Raw genomic sequence first — 18,994 nt, 5'->3', positions numbered from 1 at the left:
TCTTAAACTGCAGAAATCTCACTAGTAGTCATGTGAATCCGCAATACATTAGAGACAGCAAAGGTACAGCAAAAGCAAAGACTGCATTAGTTCACAGAGAAAACAACTGCTCTTAAGATTGAACAGGTGGCATCATGTAGGTAACTGTAACAGACTGCTATTTATAGAGTATATTTATAGCGTAATAATAGAGTAGTAGTGCCAGAATAATACTGGGGGTACCACCACTTGCTACAGTAGCTCATTTGGTCACACCATATTACAATAAAGATGCCTCTAAAAAAAAAAAGCAACAATTATTTTTCATTCTGATCACTGATGCAGAGCCAGAAGGGGAAGAGATGACCTAGTGGAACACTGGCAACGCTGGAACCAGGAAACAAATCCAGAGAAGTTATACGACATTCCTCCAGTAACAGAGAATTGGAACTCTAACTTCCGCTTCTGAATTCCCAGTCCAGAGTTATTTTCAAAAGTACCCAATGTAGATCTAACCCAAGATACGATTCTTCATAGTCAGATATAACGTTTTATTGGTTCAAAGAAAAGGATGTGCACAGATCCCCAGATTAAGTGCCTCTGGGCATTCTAAAGCTTGGAATCTAGGAATCTCTTTGGGCCCACACAACTACATGGGGAAGGCAGCTACAAAATACTCCTGGAAGATAACACAGGGGAAGATAAAAGTAACCTCAGGAGTACAGAAAGGTTTCATGAACATCTAGAGAGGGAGGGAAGAAAAGAAGATAAACCTACATTTTACAGGTTGTGGACATAAGTGTAAATAGAAGGGCTGTGCTTATAACCATCTTCTAGGTCAACAGCTTTCACACTTGTTTGATCAAGATTCTCAGTCAGACATAGTAAGAAACGATGTTTTATGGTACATACCAGTGCACTGATATACAGATGCACATATAACTGAAAGCAAATGTTCACAAAATATCTCTACTACATGGAATGCTTTGATATTTTCTATTCTATTTAACTAAAAAAGATGTTGATTCTGCCCCACTAAAGAGAGTCCATGATCCACTAACAGGTTATAAATGCAATTTGAAAAACTACTCTAGATCAGGGGTCTCCAGCAAGAGGTATGCACACTGTGTGAATGCTCTAGGGTGAGACAAGAAAATGTTTAAGTTTCTATTTTTAAATCTTATTCTCCAAAAAACTGCTATTTTTGGAGTATGCTCTATAATATACTTACATATCATATACTTACAGTAGTACAGCTCACTGATAATGGTAATGTGGTCAAAATGTTTAAGACGTGATCCTTGACTCACCTGGGGTGTTTAGTAAAATGCAGATTCCTGGGCCCCACACCAGATCAGGTGAGTCAGAACCTTTGGGGTGGGTGGTGGGTTATCTGTTTATGCTACCAGAATGTGAGGCTCACCATTTTAAAACAAGCCCAATTAAAATGAAAGAATTATAATTTGTACTTTTGGGAAGTATTTCAGAGGTCTCTGTGACCAACCTCAGGACTAAAAGACTTGAAAAAGATTTCCTTCTTTGCTTCCATCTCCTCAGTTAATCATACCCAATTCTCAACACAAAATGTTCCTCTCTTTTCTCTGCCACCCTTTCCTCCCAAATCAGTGTTGTTTCAAAACACCTTTGATAATTGTGGACAGTGTTTAGATAATAATTTTCCAAGAAAAGTAACTGCAGGAAAAAACCTGCACCTCTTGGATGACTTCAATGGTTATAGATGACAGGATGCTGTTCAATGTCACATTTTCCAAGTCACTAATTGAGGATGTACTGAGTATTCCAGAGAGAGATAATTTAATTAGCAACTGAGTAAAAACACAAATGAGACACAATGCATTAAAAACCTGAACTTAAAAGTCTCAGTGTGACCATCCTATATCAAGACATAGAAGTGATTCAAGATCATAGATATATATGGTATATGTGTGTATCCATACATATATAGTACTTATATGTATATATATGAATTATATATACTCTGTGTGTGTGTATATGTCAACAGATACAGATATATTTCCACAGATAAGTACAGTCATACACAACGTATTTTTCAAAATGTACTGAAACATAAACAGTAAACACGGCCCTATGGTGCATAACTTTAACATAACACTAATATTAACGCCAGGTTTTCCAGTGAATTCCAAGAATGGCAAACATCCATTTTCTATTCAGGATTCTAATATTCCAAAAGTGCTGCGACTTAAAAATTTTGAAGGCCAAAAGTTAGCCAGGAGAGATTATTTCAAAACTTACAATATACTAGGAAAAGGTTGACCTTTGCCATTGAAAATAAAGCTATTGACTCATCAACAGGACAGGTGTACCTTCCAGAGCAGGTGACCTTGATCTTCTCCTTTCTAGGCCCTTTCTGATTAATTACTTAACTTTGAAGGTAACTCCTTGGGGATAAGACAACAGAGTCAGTTAACTGACACAACACCAGGGAAGAAAACTGTATTCTCGTTCTGATTAACAAAGTATTTTACTCTAGGGAACTAGCCAGAGACAAAACCACTACCGCCACTAACACCAATACCACTAAACAGATTACAAAACAAGAAGGGGAAAGAGAAAAGGTATTTAAAATGTGTTGAGTACCATATATTTTCTCTACTTCACTCTATCTCCTTCAATAGCTAGAAGAAATCATTAATGTAAGACTTATTATCATCTACTCATTATACAGAAGAAAAACTGAGGCTCAGAGATAGGAGGAAATTTTCCCACGAGCTTTCAAGTAAGATTCAAACCCTTGCCTAAGTTCAAAGCCCTTGATGTCTTCATGTATCAGGCTGCTTCCACCATAAAAGGTACACAGATCGAGTTGCTGAACAAGAAACAGAATATGATTTAAAAAACTACTTTTCTATATATGAATAGAATACATGAGTTGTGACGTTACATAAGGTAAAATAAAATATACTGCAGTGTGCAGGGCTAATAAAAGTTATATTTTTTGTAGGTTAAAAACCCCCATAAAATTAGAAAAACATTTCATATAATTTTTGTGACTAGTTGAAGACAATTAAGCAACTGCTACTACAATATATCAGAAAAATCCTAATGATAGTTGATATTTGTTTTTAAGTGTGAGGTTTAATAGATGAACTAATACTTACAAATCTTTCACTTGCACTGCTTGTGTAGGATTATCCTTCATCAACAGTAAGTTTATAAGACTGGCATAAGTTTCACTATTGAAGACAACGTTTTGCTTTTTTGCTTTCAGGAAAATATTAAATGCATCTATGAAGGAAAAAAACAACAAAAAATGAGATGACATTATTCTGAAATGGCAAAAAAGGAGGGGGAAAAGCCCTAAAACAAAGCCCGAAACCCCCATATTTCTGCTTCTTTTAATACTCACTCACTATACCACTCTACAGAGACACACACACTGACCAAGCAAGCAGATGTTATCACTCTTCTAATCTTTAAAAAACAAAGTGACAGTTATGAAAACTACTACTTAATCCAAATGGATGGTACCAGAAAGGGCTTCGTTTTAAAATTATTTTTCATACTAGCTCTCTAAAGTCAATAAATTATTTTCATGCCAATAAAAACGAAAAAGAGCTCTTCTGAATTTGTTTATCAAAAGATGATCCCAGTTTCCAGTTTCAAAATAAATTGCAAAATGTGTGTTAAAGTCCAAATAAACCAGGGGTATAATTTAGATTGAGGGGAGCAAAAGATTCACTTTAAAGCGATCTTGAATCTGTAAGTGGGTGGTTCCTGCGGTTAAGATTCCAACACAACAGCATTACAGTGAGTATAGCCTGTAATGCTAAAATTAGGAGATCAAATTATTTGGCTACGACAGGACTTATACAAAAACATACAATTTTCAAATATACAGATATCTAACAAGTAAACTAAGCAACATTTGTTTGACTGATTAACAGTTTTATTTCACTTGTTCACAATAACTGTCAGTGAATGAAAAGATGTTACCAAAAGAGAAGTAACTACACTTTTCAGTCACTTACTTTTCTGAAATAAAATTGCCTGGCTATAAACATCCAACTGAAACTACAATCCACACTCTGGTGTGTATAAACACATCACAATAAAGAAGGGGCATAACTGAACTATCACATAAGAACTTTTATGGATATAAAGCTCCATGTAAAGAAATAAAGAACACACAAATAGGAATGAACATGATATTAACGCTCAGAAGAACATTCTGAGCTACTTTGGAGGTTTCTAAACAAGCAGAAATTATGCTTGTGTTTACATTACAAGTTAGGGGAGTTTGAATTAGCCCTTCAATTCAACTGAAGTGACAATATCAAAAACTTAGTTAACTTTCAAGCTAAATTCAGAGAAACAAGAGAAAAAGGTTATGATCTTAATATTTGTATGTTAACTAAGAAAAGACAGAATCTATCATTCAGTACATAATGCATATATTTTCCTTTTAATAGAGCTTAGACGTTATGATGTACTGCAACTATTGGCTACATCCCAACAAGCGTATATAATAGTTCACTACTTTGCTGAATGAAAATACACAGTAAGTACAATTTGAATATTTAAGGTAACAAAATAATCTAGAAAAGCTTACTAGTGGTTTTCTAAAACTGTAGTCTTGAATTCAATTTTCAAAATATTCATATTTTGCCAAGCATTCAATTCTGAGATATACACAAAAGTAACTCAAACCTCTGCAGAATTAACAGAATGAAACCAACTAGATAAATGTAAATTGTATATTGAAACTAGAAGAGGGGACTTCCCTGGTGGCACAGTGGTTAACAATCCGCCTGCCAAGGCAGGGGACATGGGTTCGAGCCCTGTTCCAGGAAGATCCCACATGCCACAGAGCAACTAAGCCTGTGCACCACTACTGAGCCTGCGCTCTAGAGCCCACGAGCCACAACTACTGAAGCCCGCGTGCCTAGAGCCCATGCTCTTGCAAGAAGAGAAGCCACTGCAATGAGAAGCCTGTGCACCGCGACAAAGAGTAGTCCCCGCTCGCCGCAAATAAAACCAGCGCGCAGCAATGAAGACCCAACACAGCCAAAAAAATAAATTAAATAAATTTATTTTTTTTAAAAATTAAAAAAAAAACTAGAATAGGGGTATATCTTTACATTTATAATATACACTGCATTACATTTAGTTAGCTGGTTAAAATGTTTTTACTTAAATAAAAACAACAATTAAAAAAAGGCAATATATGGAGCTTTGGAATCTTTAAACAGGAAGTATACACTAACCTTACATTCATTTCAATCAAATCAAAATTCCATTAGAATATTTAAATAGCATTGATAATAATGAACTTTATATTTAGGTTTAAGAGATACATGGTGAAAGACTCAAGGATATATAGACTGAATATGCAACAAAGGAAAATGACTCAAAGAATAAAGTTACTCTGCAGTATTAAGCAAGCTTAAGAGCTTAACTTAATTCCTCCTTCAGACACTTTATGTCAGTGTCACAAAATTTCTAGTTAAGAAATTAAAGGGTTCGGACTTCCCTGGTGGCGCAGTGGTTAAGAATCTGCCTGCCAATGCAGGGGACACAGGTTCGATCCCTGGTCCAGGAAAATCCCATATGCCACAGAGCAACCAAGCCCGTGTGCCACAACTACTGAGCCTGCGCTCTAGAGCTGGCGAGCCACAACTACTGAGCCCACGTGCCACAACTACTGAAGCTCACACACCTAGAGCCCGTGCTCTGCAACAAGAGAAGCCACCGCAACGAGAAGCCCGCGTGCCACAACAAAGAGTAGCCCCCGCTTGCCGCAACTAGAGAAAAGCCAGTGCGCACCAGAGAAGACCCAGCGCAGCCAAAAATAAATAAATAAATTAAATTAAATTAAAAGTACAATATTAAAAAAAAGAAATTAAAAGGTTCTATAAATTTCTAAATTGATGACTTCCTACTGAAGGGAGCTCAAAACTGTCAATACTAAAATGAAAAGAAAATCTGCTGCATAATGGTTAAATTATCATAAAGCATACTTGAAAATGTACACAAAAACTGGAGGAGTTAAAGGTAACAGTAGCATTCTATGAAGAAAAATTAACAAAAATGAAGGAAACAAAAGTAATATATGATCTGGGGAGAGTACAACGAAGTCTAAATGAAAACATCTAGAATGTGATAGGCAAGCTTGTATCAGAGGGCTCAAGATGGTCAAAGAAATTTTAAAGTAGTCACAATAGAGGTAGGCATACCTTCAGGTAAGTTTACCGCTGAAGAAAGGGAAGAAACGCAAGAAACAGGGCTCATGACCTGCCTTCAACCTCAAGATACAGCTTAACACACACTAGTATGATGGTTAATGCCCTAATCATTTTTTGCTTTCACGTAAAAATATGTAACAAATACACTTGCCAAAAAATTAATGATAATGCTATTTTCAAAGTGTAATTTTTGAAAAATGCACTATTTTAGTTTTTATTATGAAAAATTTCAAATGTACAGAAAAATATAAAGAATAGTATAATAACCCCCTCCACGTACCCATCACCTACACCTAATAATTAACATTTTGCCAGATTTGTTTAACCATTTTTTATGGCTTAAGTACTTTAAAATAAATTACAGAAATCTTGATTTTTTTCCCCATTTCTCAATTCTTCATTATAGATCTCAAAATTTAAGGACATTTTCCTATAAATCATAATGCTGTTATCGTATCTAATAAAATGAGTGATTCCTTAATGACCCACTACTCAGTCGATATTTAAATTTTCCCAATTGTCCCAAAATGTCTTTGTTAACTTAAAAAATGAAAGAAAATAATTAATATATACAATTTAAGTTCCATCTCTACCCGAGATCACTAATGATTTGCTGGGCTTAGATCCCATGTTGCTATCAGAAAGAAGACCCCAGTGTACACGTTTACCTTTGTCTTTCTTCCTGTGGCAGGCATTCAATAGCTCTTTCTGGAGACTAACTTCTACAGGTGAGGGTGATGAAGTCAGGGAATGTTTTTCATCCTCATACCACAACTTAAAAATAAAATTATTCAATTAAACAAAAAGTGGTAAACACAACAGTGACCTTTTCATTGTAAAGCTGGGCTAATCTATAACCTAAAGTTATAGACAAACAACAAAATCTGTTATGCTTACAGTTAAAAACAAATTACCTCAGGTACGTCAAATGGAACCTCTTGGTTACTGTTCCTAAGGATTTCCGCTAATAACCTTAATGTCCTTCCACGAGGAATAATATTTTCTTCTTGCATTTTATTCCAGACAGCATCAGCTCTTTGCCAGTCACCATTCACTTCTGTAAAAATAAGCAGAAATTAATGAATGTACTCAATAGAATTCATGACAATATTTAGAACTATTTTTATTTGATGCTGAAGGAAGTATTCCAAACATTGCCTCCAGGGAAAGGACCAGGGTGATTGTGGACCAAAGGTAAGAAGACTTCTTTCTGTATACCTTTTTGTATCTTTTGAATTTTAAACCATAGAAATTACTTACCTATTAAAAAATAGAAAAAAAATCCACACTTTATTAAGAACTTTGAAAATCATGTTGATACAAAGTTTACCTTTTTAAAGTAACTGAGAAATTGCCCACTGTTAAAATCAAAATCAGAAACAGGTAACAATTCAACTATGACCAGTAGACTTTGGAAAGACGATGGGATACACATATACAGTACAGTACACAGCTGAAGGTCTAAAATGATTGAAAGTGTGCAAATGTATGATTTTTGTCAAAAGTGACAAATCAACAAACCTTTTTCCCTTAGTTAAGTAGGGAGAATTCTGTCTCTTCTGTCAACTTGAAGAATTTCTATGTCAGTGTGTAATAGATTTCTGATAATGCCCTCAGACTAAGTAAGATCACAGGAAGTTTACTGGAAAGAAATAGGCAGCTTCCTTCATAATGAAATATCTAGTTCCTTCTATGTGGTAACCTAGTCTTCACAAATAGCAAAGACTTAAGAATCAAGAACTTATTTTTAAACATTCTAACGGGTTTTGAAAAAAGAAAAGATCAAGCCATTTCTGCTTGTGAAAAACTAGAGCAAAATACGAAAAATGTCTTATGACAATAAATTCAATATACCTATTAGGCACAAAGAAGTACTGTTTTAAATGTGGCCTTTTTAAAAAAATTTGCTAATATGAATAAGGAATATCTTAATGGTGTATGGTCAGCTCCAGGAAGAGGGTGTGTTTCAGGACACAAATGTTCCAGAAAACATGAGTAGATTTGTTTCTCAAAAATACCAAAATACTAAAACACATGGAATTTTCCTAGATTTCCCTCCCACCCTAAAACTGAAAAGCTAAGCTTTTTGATAACTGACTCCTGGCAGTAAAAAACTCAAAGAACAAAAACAAAACACATTCACACTCCATCAGAAACCTGCAATAAAGAAAAAGATAACAAGCAGAGTATTTCCCAGGGGTCATACAAAGATTGCAGCCCAAACTTTCATAAGGAATATGCTGAAAGGTGGCCCAAACAGTAGAAATTAACCTAAAGTTCAGAGTGATTTTATACATACTCTGACAATAAAAATCAGCCTAATATAAAACCCTTATTAAATTTACAATCAATTTTCAAAGCAAGACTCTCATAAGATAATTATGCTTTTCCTTCATTAAAATGTTCTCATGTAATGTAAAATTCAAGAGTAATTTTTCAAGTACGTTAATGTATAAAACTTTATACATAAAGGTTATCAAATACACTTTAGTTTATTTGATTAAATAAATTAAAAACAAAAACCCAAGCCCCCAAATCTGTAATTCTGTAGAAGGGGAAAGGGGAACCACTTTTGTTCTGTGCCAAAGAGTACTATGGACTGTGGGGGACACAGGGAAGATTTCCAAGCGCTGGGAACAGCCCTGCTAAGGTGTTTTTTAAAGAGATTAATTTTTAAGCTAACATAACTATTATGTTATGTGAAGAGGTGGATGAGGTACAACTCTGCCTTCAGACTGAAGGAACTCTGGGAAGGTAATTCTTTTTAAAAAAGCACAAACTATATGAAAAGCTTCTACTTTGGGAGGACAAGATATAACAGAGATGCACCTATTCAAATGGACTAGCAGCTTGTAACAAGAAAATTTTTTCAAAATACAGGTGAGAACTAGACAGTGCATACAGCATAAAACAACTGAGATATAGACACTTTTTTTTTTTTGAAAAAAAAATCTTGGAAATGTACCTGGATCACAGAATACATAACAAAAATTTGAGGCAATCAAACTAGTCAGTGCCAAAATCTGCAGCCGTGCTCTCACGAAGGCACAGAAGGGCCATGCCTTTCTTTCATAGTATCCCTCTGGGGCTTAAAATTCCTTCAACCAAGACAACAACAATCATACTTGTTATTTGAAGAATCAAACAGCCACAAACCTGGGCTGTGACCAGGGAATGGACACTCCCTCAATAATTCCATCACTTTCCTGGAACTCACCGTGTCCTCTTTAAAGAACAAGAGCGCTGACTACTAAATGATTTGAGAACTCTTAAGCTATAAAACCAAAGATTTTTGACACTATCAGTGAATTTTACAGGAACAGACATAGTTATGGGGCTTCATTTATGGCTATCTGACCAGTGTGTAACAACAGCTGGCACTTCACATGGGGTTTCTATGGTATTTAAACTAAGAGATGAAGATTTCTAGAGATCAGGATTTTAATTACAAAGCTGATAAATTTTTACATATTACTGATAGGATGGGGCAATTTCTAAATTCCCCATGTGTCAATCACCTGATAATGGTCTCTAAATATCATTCCCCTCTAAAATAAGGACTCCAGGTTTGGGACAGGAATTATGCCACGTAAGCCTGGATGGTCTTGTTTGGCCTGGAAATAAGGACCTCTCAAAGACTAATGGGGTTATGACCCAGCAATCCCACTACTCGGCATATACCCTGAGAAAACCATAATTCAAAAAGAGTCATGCACCACAATGTTCATTGAAGCACTATTTACAATAGCCAGGATATGGAAGGAACTTAAGTGTCCATCGACAGATGAATGGATAAAGAAGATGGGGCACATATATACAATGGAATATTACTCAGCCATAAAAAGAAACGAAATGGAGTTATTTATAGTGAGGTGGATGGACCTAGAGTCGGTCATACAGAGTGAAGTAAATCAGAAAGAGAAAAACAAATACTGCATGCTAACAGATATATATGGAATCTAAAAAAAAAAAAAAAAAAAAAGGTTCTGAAGAACCTAGGGGCAGGACAGGAATAAAGACGCAGACGTAGAGAATGGACTTGAGGAGATGGGGAGGGGGAAGGGTAAGCTGGGACAAAATGAGAGAGTGGCAGTGACATATATACACTACCAGATGTAAAATAGATAGCTAGTGGGAAGCAGCTGCATAGCACAGGGAGATCAGCTCTGTGCTTTGTGACCACCTAGAAGGGTTGGGATAGGGAGGGTGGGAGGGAGACGCAAGAGGGAGGGGATATGGGGATATATGTATACGTATAGCTGATTCACTTTGTTATACAGCTAACACAACAAAGTAAAGCAATTATACTCCAATAAAGATGTTAAAAAAAATTTTTTTTTAAAAGAAGGTATTTCGGGCTTCCCTGGTGGCGCAGTGGTTGAGAGTCCGCCTGCTGATGCAGGGGACACAGGTTCGTGCCCTGGTCCAGGAAGATCCCACATGCCGCGGAGCGGCTGGGCCCGTGAGCCATGGCCGCTGAGCCTGTGTGTCAGGAGCCTGTGCTCCGCAACGGGAGAGGCCACAACAGTGAGAGGCCCGCCTACCGCAAAAAAAAAAAAAAAAAAAAAAAAGGTATTTCAGGAAAAAAAACACAACAAACTAATGAGGTGTGTCAAATGACACAGGAGCTGATGCGACGGGGTTCCCAGTGGCCAAAGATGGGACAATTTGAGCACCCAAAAGAATAATGGCTGCGACAAACTGAAAAACAAATATACAAAAAAAAATTAATAAACTCATTAAAAAAAATTTTAATGATCAACTTAGGAGGTTCCAGGGACACCAGCACTGAAGCTGGTAATTAAAGGGAGAAAAGGCAGGGCTTCTCAGTAGCGCAGTGGTTGAGAATCCGCCTGCCAACGCAGGTGACACGGGTTCGAGACCTGGTCCAGGAAGATCCCACGTGCCACCGAGCAACTAAGCCCGTGCGCCACAACTACTGAGCCTGCACTCTAGAGAGCCCGTGCGCCTAGAGTCCGTGCTCCACAACAAGAGGAGCCACCGCAATGAGAAGCCCACACACTGCAAGGAAGAGTAGCCCCCGCTCACCACAACTAGAGAAAAGCCCGCGCACAGCAAAGACCCAACACAGTCATCAATAAATAAATTAATTAAAAGAAAAAAGAGGAGAAAAAGCAAGTATATATCTTTTCCTGTGAATTTATTTCATAATAATTTTTAAAAAGCCACAGAACACAGAGCATGAAACATGTAGAGCATTAAACAATCAAAATAATAGGTGTATATGTAAAAAAAATACATGGATAGAAATGTAGAGAGAATTAATTGGAAGGATGGACACTGACAAGTGAACTCTAAGGTGTGGACGCACAATGACATTTCCAAATTTTGCTCTGTACACTACTGTACTGCTTGAATCTTCAGTAATTTAGAATATATTCATGTTGTATTTGTATAATACTGGAGGGGGGGAAAAGACCACACAGTGTAAAAAGAAATGTCAGTGGTCATAAGTACCTGAAGAAAATAGCACATAAATAACTTCTTAGGATAAATGCTCAGGTTTTAAATGTTGGGGTTTTAAAAACAGATTCAAAGAATTTTTATTACAAAATTATGAATGTAAGACAGCTTTAGTTTTGGCTAGAGTACTGTATGTATACAAAGAATAAACTATCTTTACTTTGTATATGTAAAGAAACTGAAGTGTTTCAAATATAAGAAAATGGTTAAGAAGGTGAAAATACTGTCATTTAGAAATAAAATATTCCTTATAGTATTGTCATTTAGAAATAATAGTACATATGCAGGTGAGGGAGTTGTTTCATTCATGTAATGTTTAGGAACTAATTTTACAAGACTATCACAATGAAAGGTCAAAATGTATTAGAAAGGATAGAACTGAAGTTTGAATTACGGCTGATTCTTGTAACAGACCACCTATGAACATCATATTATATGGAACAAGTAGAAAATGAAAACAGGTTTAGGTCGGCTAGTATTTAAAGGGATGAAAAGAGTTACATTTACTATTCCTTAATCTAGATTATAGTCATATGGATGCTGCTGTCATAAACCATGGAGCAATGTATCTTTGTCTTGTGCATGTTTCTGTAGTATGTTGTAACTCACAACAAAATAAGTGTGTATACCTGTGTGAAAGGTACTGTTTTAAAATAAACAAGCAAAACTGCTCTTTAACAAATAAACCCAAATAATTAAATGAACTCCTTTCAAGGGTGAAAATTACATCATGAAAAAGAATGAGCTCATAAAAAATTCCAATAGGTGAAACAAATCATTTTCTCAATCCACAATCTAAAACATGGATTTTTTTCATGTGTTACAGGGCCACATTTCATATGTCATTCCATACTGTATGTTCCTTTTCAAATAAATTGAGTCCACAGTGCTTTATTTAAAATATTTAAGTAGTGGTCCAAGTCAGAGGGCAACACAGAGGGGGCCAGGTCTCAGGAGGAGAAACCTTGCTTTTTCTTCAGAAAGGGAAGGATCAGGGTTATCACAACCACATTATTGATTTATAGCCGTATAGAAGTTGGGAAGTAAACAAACTGGGTTAAAAAGTATACTTCCCTATAATGATTCCTCCAGCTTCCAGTTCCATGAGAGGCCACCCTCATGTTACCTCAGCCTCAGAGGCTCCTCAGCTAAGGAGAGGAGAGCGCCTCAGACTACTGGCTCAAATACAGAGCTGGAAGCAGGTTGTCCATCAGAACAGATAGAGGGGATTAAAGAAAAGAAAAGGGTAATAAACCTCAGAGTTTATTTATAAGAGTTCCTGCTTATCCCTAAAGGAAATTTTAAGATGAACTTCAAAGTTGTTTTTTCTTTTCTTTCTTTTTAAAAAAGCAACAGCAAAAGGTCATCTGCAGAGGAGAAGGAAGTCCGTAAGGCTGGCTGCCTCTCATCCTTCCCTGGACTACCGCTGTACCTCATGCATCCTTACAGCTGTTCTTTCACCCCAAGGTATTCTCAGTGTTGGTTCAGGTCTAACTCTTCTGAAGAGCACTATCTTTCTATCTGCAGTGCCTACCTCAACGGCTAGCACAGTAAGGGCTTCAGAGTATTTCTGAACGAAAGTTTATACAGTCTTCTTATGGGGATGATTTTAAAGGCTGAGATTCATCTGGACATATAAGTTTAGTATTTTTTTTTAGTTTGCATAAAATTAGAATTTAAGCAAGAAACAGTTCTTCAAAAGTAAGAAAAAGCAGGGGAAGGAGGGAGAATCAGCACTCAAATACAGGTTATAATCCACTAATTAAGGACTAAATACCTAAAACCTAAGTTTTTAAATTCTATACATTCAACAACAGCCTGAGCATTGTGTGCCAGAATCTGATCATATTCAAGCCAAAGTTTTAAGAATTACATTGTGGTATGTCAATGCAACCAACAAATGAAATGTAAATTTTACAGCAAGTCTTATTTTACATACACCATCAAGATGTAAGACAAAGCTTCCAATGACAATAAACCCAAGTTCAAAAAGACAAATAAAATCACCTTATTCATTGCTGTCTGTGTTTGGTGAAGGAAAACTTCCCAAAAGAAAAAGAGAAGAAGAAATCTAGATCAAATATCTATGAAGAAAAAGAAGGAAGGAAAGGAAGGAAGAAAGGTCACTGACTATTCTAAGTATTGTTCCTCTCTACCCAAATACCCTAAGAGACTGCACAGTCCTAGAGTAAGTACTGTTTGACAATAGAGGTCAAACGTTTCAGAAAAGTTCATCACTTTTAACCCTTAATAAAAACACAAATTCAGCCTAGGGAAACAATTAAGGGTGTTAACGAAGATTAGATGCAAAGATGACTAATGCAGTGTTATTTTATAATATGGAAAACTGAAATCTATTCACTTGTCTAGCAGTAGGAGACTGGCTAAGTAAATTCTAGTATATCTGTTCAATGTAGCCATTTGTAGGTGAAAAAATGTAGAAAAACATTTTTAATATAGAACTGAGTCAAAACTATATTATAATACAATCACATTTTAAAAAGTAATTGTTCAGCAATGAGTTTGTACATCAATATGCATTTTTCTGGAAAAAGATCTATATACATGAACATGTCAATGATTACTTATTCATAGAAGTGACTAATAAATCTACTAAAGAAATTAAATTAAAAGAAAACAAAGAATAGTCTCTCCTCAAAAACTCTAAATTCTGTGTCTCTGATGAAGATTTTTCTCACCTTCTCATTATTGCAGCAAGAACATCAGAAATTATGAAGATTGTAGGGTGTCTAGTGATACAATATAACATTTTGTGAGAAAATTCAATCTGGCCTCTACGTGAGCCTCTGTTTAAGACTCCACATTTGACAACCCCTAGAGCTTCCTCACAGCCTGATATTCCTTTCTGGCCACTGCCTTCCATAGAATAAATGTCTCAAAATGAAAACACGAGGAATAGTCAGCTTACTTACTGTATAGTTTTAGCAGACTGTAGTATAGCTGGTCTCTATCACACTCAAATAGCTTCTGTGTCAGCTCCACTAATTTCTCTAGAGTTTCAACCTTAAAAATAAGATTAACAGATGGATCTAGATTGTGTAAAGGACATTTTAAAGTTGACAAATCACAGGTGAATAATCCTTCAAATTAACTTTACCCAAAGGGCAGATTAACTTCACTTCAAAAGTTAAAGGACTGAGCACAACTTCGTAAATGTACTTAATGCCACTAAACTGTACACTTAAAAATAGCTAAAATGATAAACTTGATGTTATATGTATTTTATCATAATTTTTTTTAAATGTTAAGTTAAAGAGCTAAAGGACACTTTGGAGTCAATAACACATGAATAATTATTTAGTTGAGGGAACCTCCACAAAGGAGTATTCTGTAGAATTCAAAGATATTTAGGGTGGAGGACTCAGTGAGTATATCTATATTTGTTCATAGGAATATTCCTCCACGCAAACTTTAAACTCCTCTTTCCCTGTGGCTTTTTCTTGGCAGGATGTGAACAGATATCTGTGCTGGAGTAGAGGTAAAGTAGAAACTCCAATGGGCTCCCATCAAGTGACTCCTCTGGTCACTAACGACTGAGCAGATTTAAATTGCCAAAGAAACAACATTAGCTTGCTCAAACCAACAAGTAGAATGAAGCAAGCTAAAATCTTCAGAGCCAAAGTTAAAATTTTTAGGGATTCCACTGGACCTCAGAAACCAGAATTAAGCTATTGCTTATTTGGAAAACAACCAAGATAAGCAATGCTGCATCACCTGAACTCCCCAAACGCTCACAGGACATGTAGGACACTTGCTTTCTACTCACAGTTTTAGGTGAGTGAGACCAGAAATTAAACACAAACCTGATTACTTGCAATACATCTATCACAAAACCACTGAAGTCTTGTGGGCCGAGCTCTAATGCCTGGAGTCTGTAAAATAAAATAGTCATACAGCACACAGGTAAGGCTTTAGCTAAATGTTAATTTTCCCTCAAAGACAAATAGTTTTCCTTCTAATGACCCTGCTTCCTCCCTGCCAAATGTATATACTAAAAGAAACCTATAACTTAATCCCACAGTTATCAAAGACCTTTAGGATTAGAACAACCTATACTTAACCAGTGTCTAGAAGATTCGGGTTATTTCAAAACGTTACTTTGTAGGTCAATTTTCATTCCATAAATCTTTAATTATTAAAAATGGCTAAGCTTTCTGTAGCTCAAAAAGAAACCTTGAAATGATGGACTAAAAAACTCCAAAATATGTCAAATTAAACACACACACACAACTTCAGAGATCCCAATAGATTCAGGAAGCAAAAACTATTAATATGTTATGTTGACTTATTAACAATTGTCACAATGATAAAACCAATGGCTTTTAAAGAAACATGCTTTGTAAAAATCAGTGATAAAAGTATTCTGATTACCACACATTTGCCTAGTATCTAAAACTAAACGTTTAAAGAGCTAAGTACTAAAAACAAACTAAGTACTTAAAATTAGTTCATAGTCTTAGTTTATTTCAGTAATTGAGATGTGTGTTATAGCCTCAATTAGGAATTACTAAGGTTTAGTCAATAACTCTGGCTTCAAAACAATTACTTTACAATTTTGGATACTGAAATAAAAGACAAACCACTTCACATATAATTCCAAGGATCTGTCACTCTACTTCCAGTATTTTCATCATCTGTAATAGGGCTTCCCTATTAAATACTACATTTCCCAGCATTATGATAAGAAAACAATATACTCATTACCCTGGCTGCTCCAGTCCAGAGGACGTACATTTACTGCTTTCTCCACTCAGTTTTGTGGACGACACCAGGCAACCCTCACATCTGATCTCTTATTTATAAGTCCTCATTACCTCATTACTTTTTTTTTTTTTTTGGTGGTACGCGGGCCTCTCACTGTTGTGGCCTCTCCCGTTGCAGAGCACGGGCTCCGGACGCGCAGGCTCAGCGGCCATGGCTCACGGGCCCAGCCGCTCCGCGGCATGTGGGATCTTCCCGGACTGGAGCACGAACCCGTGTCCCCTGCATCGGCAGGCGGACTCTCAACCACTGTGCCACCAGGGAAGCCCCCTCATTACTTTTTATTTCTTAAAAATAGTATTGTAGGGACTTCCCTGGTGGTGCAGTGGTTAAGAATCCGCCTGCTAATGCACGGGACATGGGTTTGAGCCCTGGTCCGGGAAGATCCCACATGCCGCGGAGCAACTAGGCCCGTGCACCACGACTACTGAGGCTGCGCTCTAGAGCCCGCACACCACAACTACTGAGCCCGCGTGCTATAACTACTGAAGCCTATGCACCTAGAGCCCGTGCTCCGCAACAAGAGAAGCCACCGCAATGAGAAGCCCGCGCACCACAACGAAGAATAGCCACCACTCGCTGCAACTAGAGAAAGCTTGTGCACAGCAACGAAGACCCAACGCAGTCAAAACTAAATTAAATAAATAAATTTTAAAAAATAGTATTGTACAATGTTAAATTAAAAACTGACACAAGAACTAACATCTCAGAGCTTTGGTAGAATGACAGAAAAATTGGTACAGAAGAAGTTGTATAAGTGTTCTCATTCTAACTGTGCAAGTACCCACATTTTGCGATACACGAAATAAATGCTGAATAAATTAACTGTTGATATATATTCTCAAACATCATTAATATTTACATTTGTACCCAATTTCTACTCAAGGATTTTCTCACATTATCTGTTTTGTTTCACATGCATTACATTGAAAATGAAGCCAACATCAAATGTATACAAAAAGCCCTTGAAAAAATACTAGATAATCCTCTTTAGAACATGGCAAAATGCAAGAGCTACATTCACTTATAACTTTCAATATTATGTCTCATCCAAATGCCAATGATCTGACTAGCACAACTTTATGGCAAACTCTTCCTTTTTGTGGCTGATTAATCTGCCTGTCACTGGCAGGACAACTGACTTATACGGCAGCTGTGTGCTTCATTCTGAAATTGAGAACTATTTTCAAAAATAAATCTCAATCATCAAAACAACATCTAGGTCAGATTAACTAAATCTCCTAGGCTTCTGTAATAGTCTACATTTCTGGCTTATCTCTTAACATCTTATTGAATTTTAAACATTGCAAATTTAAAGTAAAAATGAAAAATGTAATAAAACATGGAGAAGAATAGAATTTTAATTGGGATGCTAAATGTAACTTATCCAAAACCAGTTACTGCTTAATTAAAACAATGAACTCAACTCTTAATTTTTCCTGTTTTTGTTACATACAATCTATTTAATAGACAGTGAGGATAAAGTAATTACTGTAATTTAAAAAAAAAAAAAAAAGGGACTTCCCTGATGGCGCAGTGGTTAAGAATCCACCTGCCAATGGAGGGGACATGGGTTTGATGCCTGATCCGGGAAGATGCCACATGCCACGGAGCAACTAAGCCCATGCGCCACAACTACTGAAGCCCGTGTGCCCTAGAGCCCGTGCGCTGCAACTCCTGAGCCCATGCGCCTAGAGCCCGTGCTCTGCAACAAGAGAAGCCACCGCAATGAGAAGCCTGCGCGCACTGCAATGAAGAGTAGCCACCACTTGCCACAGCTAGAGAAAGCCCACACGCAGCAACGAAGACCCAATGCAGGCAAAAATACAAACAAACAAACAAATGAAAAAAACACCAAAACCAAAATACAGCATGTTTGTTTCCACCTGGGTTACTGTGCTTCAAAACACTCTTTGTGCAGTTCCAATTCAGTACTAGGTTCACTTGTATAAGAAAAAAAGTAATCCAAAATAAAAAAATAATTTTCATTAATTTCATTATATTACCTTGATGTAAATTTGTTGTTATCATAATAGGCTTCAATGTACACTAGTGAAAATAGGTATCAAGTAATTATTACCTTTAAAGTGAAAACAGATGAAGATTCTTCTACTTCAAACTCTATCTCAAAGGCAATCATTTTAAATTTAACTAAAATAGTGATTTTTACCTGCTCTGAGTTTTCTTACCATTACTGCTAGAAATGGAAAATAGAAAACAAACAACTACTCTGGCTTCATGTCCTTTAGCTGGAGTAGTAGGAGGAAAATCAAGCGCACGAGGTGTATGGGACAAACAAAAACAGCAAGAACGCAACTACTTATCCCCACAGCCAGGAGAGCAAGGAGAAAAAGGGATATCATGGAATTATTAAACCTTTCAATAATTGTCCTCTTCTGTAAAATCTCCAGAGACAGACTTAAGGACCATGGTCTAGTAAGGAGGAAAATATGTCTGAGCAAGTCAAACTAACAGTTTAACTATCATTAACTAAATATGATCCAGGTGTTACAGAAAATACT

The 18,994-nt window shown here is 36.4% G+C and overlaps 1 protein-coding gene across 2 annotated transcripts in view; it reads right to left on the bottom strand.

Moving 5' to 3' along the window:
• The window catches only part of LRPPRC (leucine rich pentatricopeptide repeat containing), a 105,660-nt gene that overhangs the window by 19,089 nt on the left and 67,577 nt on the right, over positions 1–18,994 (bottom strand). For both annotated transcript variants that reach the window (XM_060026704.1, XM_060026705.1), the window contains exons 26-30: positions 15,515–15,583; positions 14,624–14,714; positions 7,121–7,263; positions 6,875–6,980; positions 3,123–3,249 (exon numbers count right to left, since the gene is read on the bottom strand). In XM_060026704.1, the coding sequence (XP_059882687.1) occupies positions 3,123–3,249; positions 6,875–6,980; positions 7,121–7,263; positions 14,624–14,714; positions 15,515–15,583 (536 nt within the window). The remainder of the gene's footprint in view (positions 1–3,122; positions 3,250–6,874; positions 6,981–7,120; positions 7,264–14,623; positions 14,715–15,514; positions 15,584–18,994) is intronic.

This window comes from Delphinus delphis, chromosome 12 (genome assembly GCF_949987515.2).
Source record: "Delphinus delphis chromosome 12, mDelDel1.2, whole genome shotgun sequence".
Taxonomy (NCBI): Eukaryota; Metazoa; Chordata; class Mammalia; order Artiodactyla; family Delphinidae; genus Delphinus; species Delphinus delphis.
The sequence above is the reverse complement of the archived record's forward strand: the minus strand, read 5'-3'. Positions and strand labels throughout refer to the sequence as shown.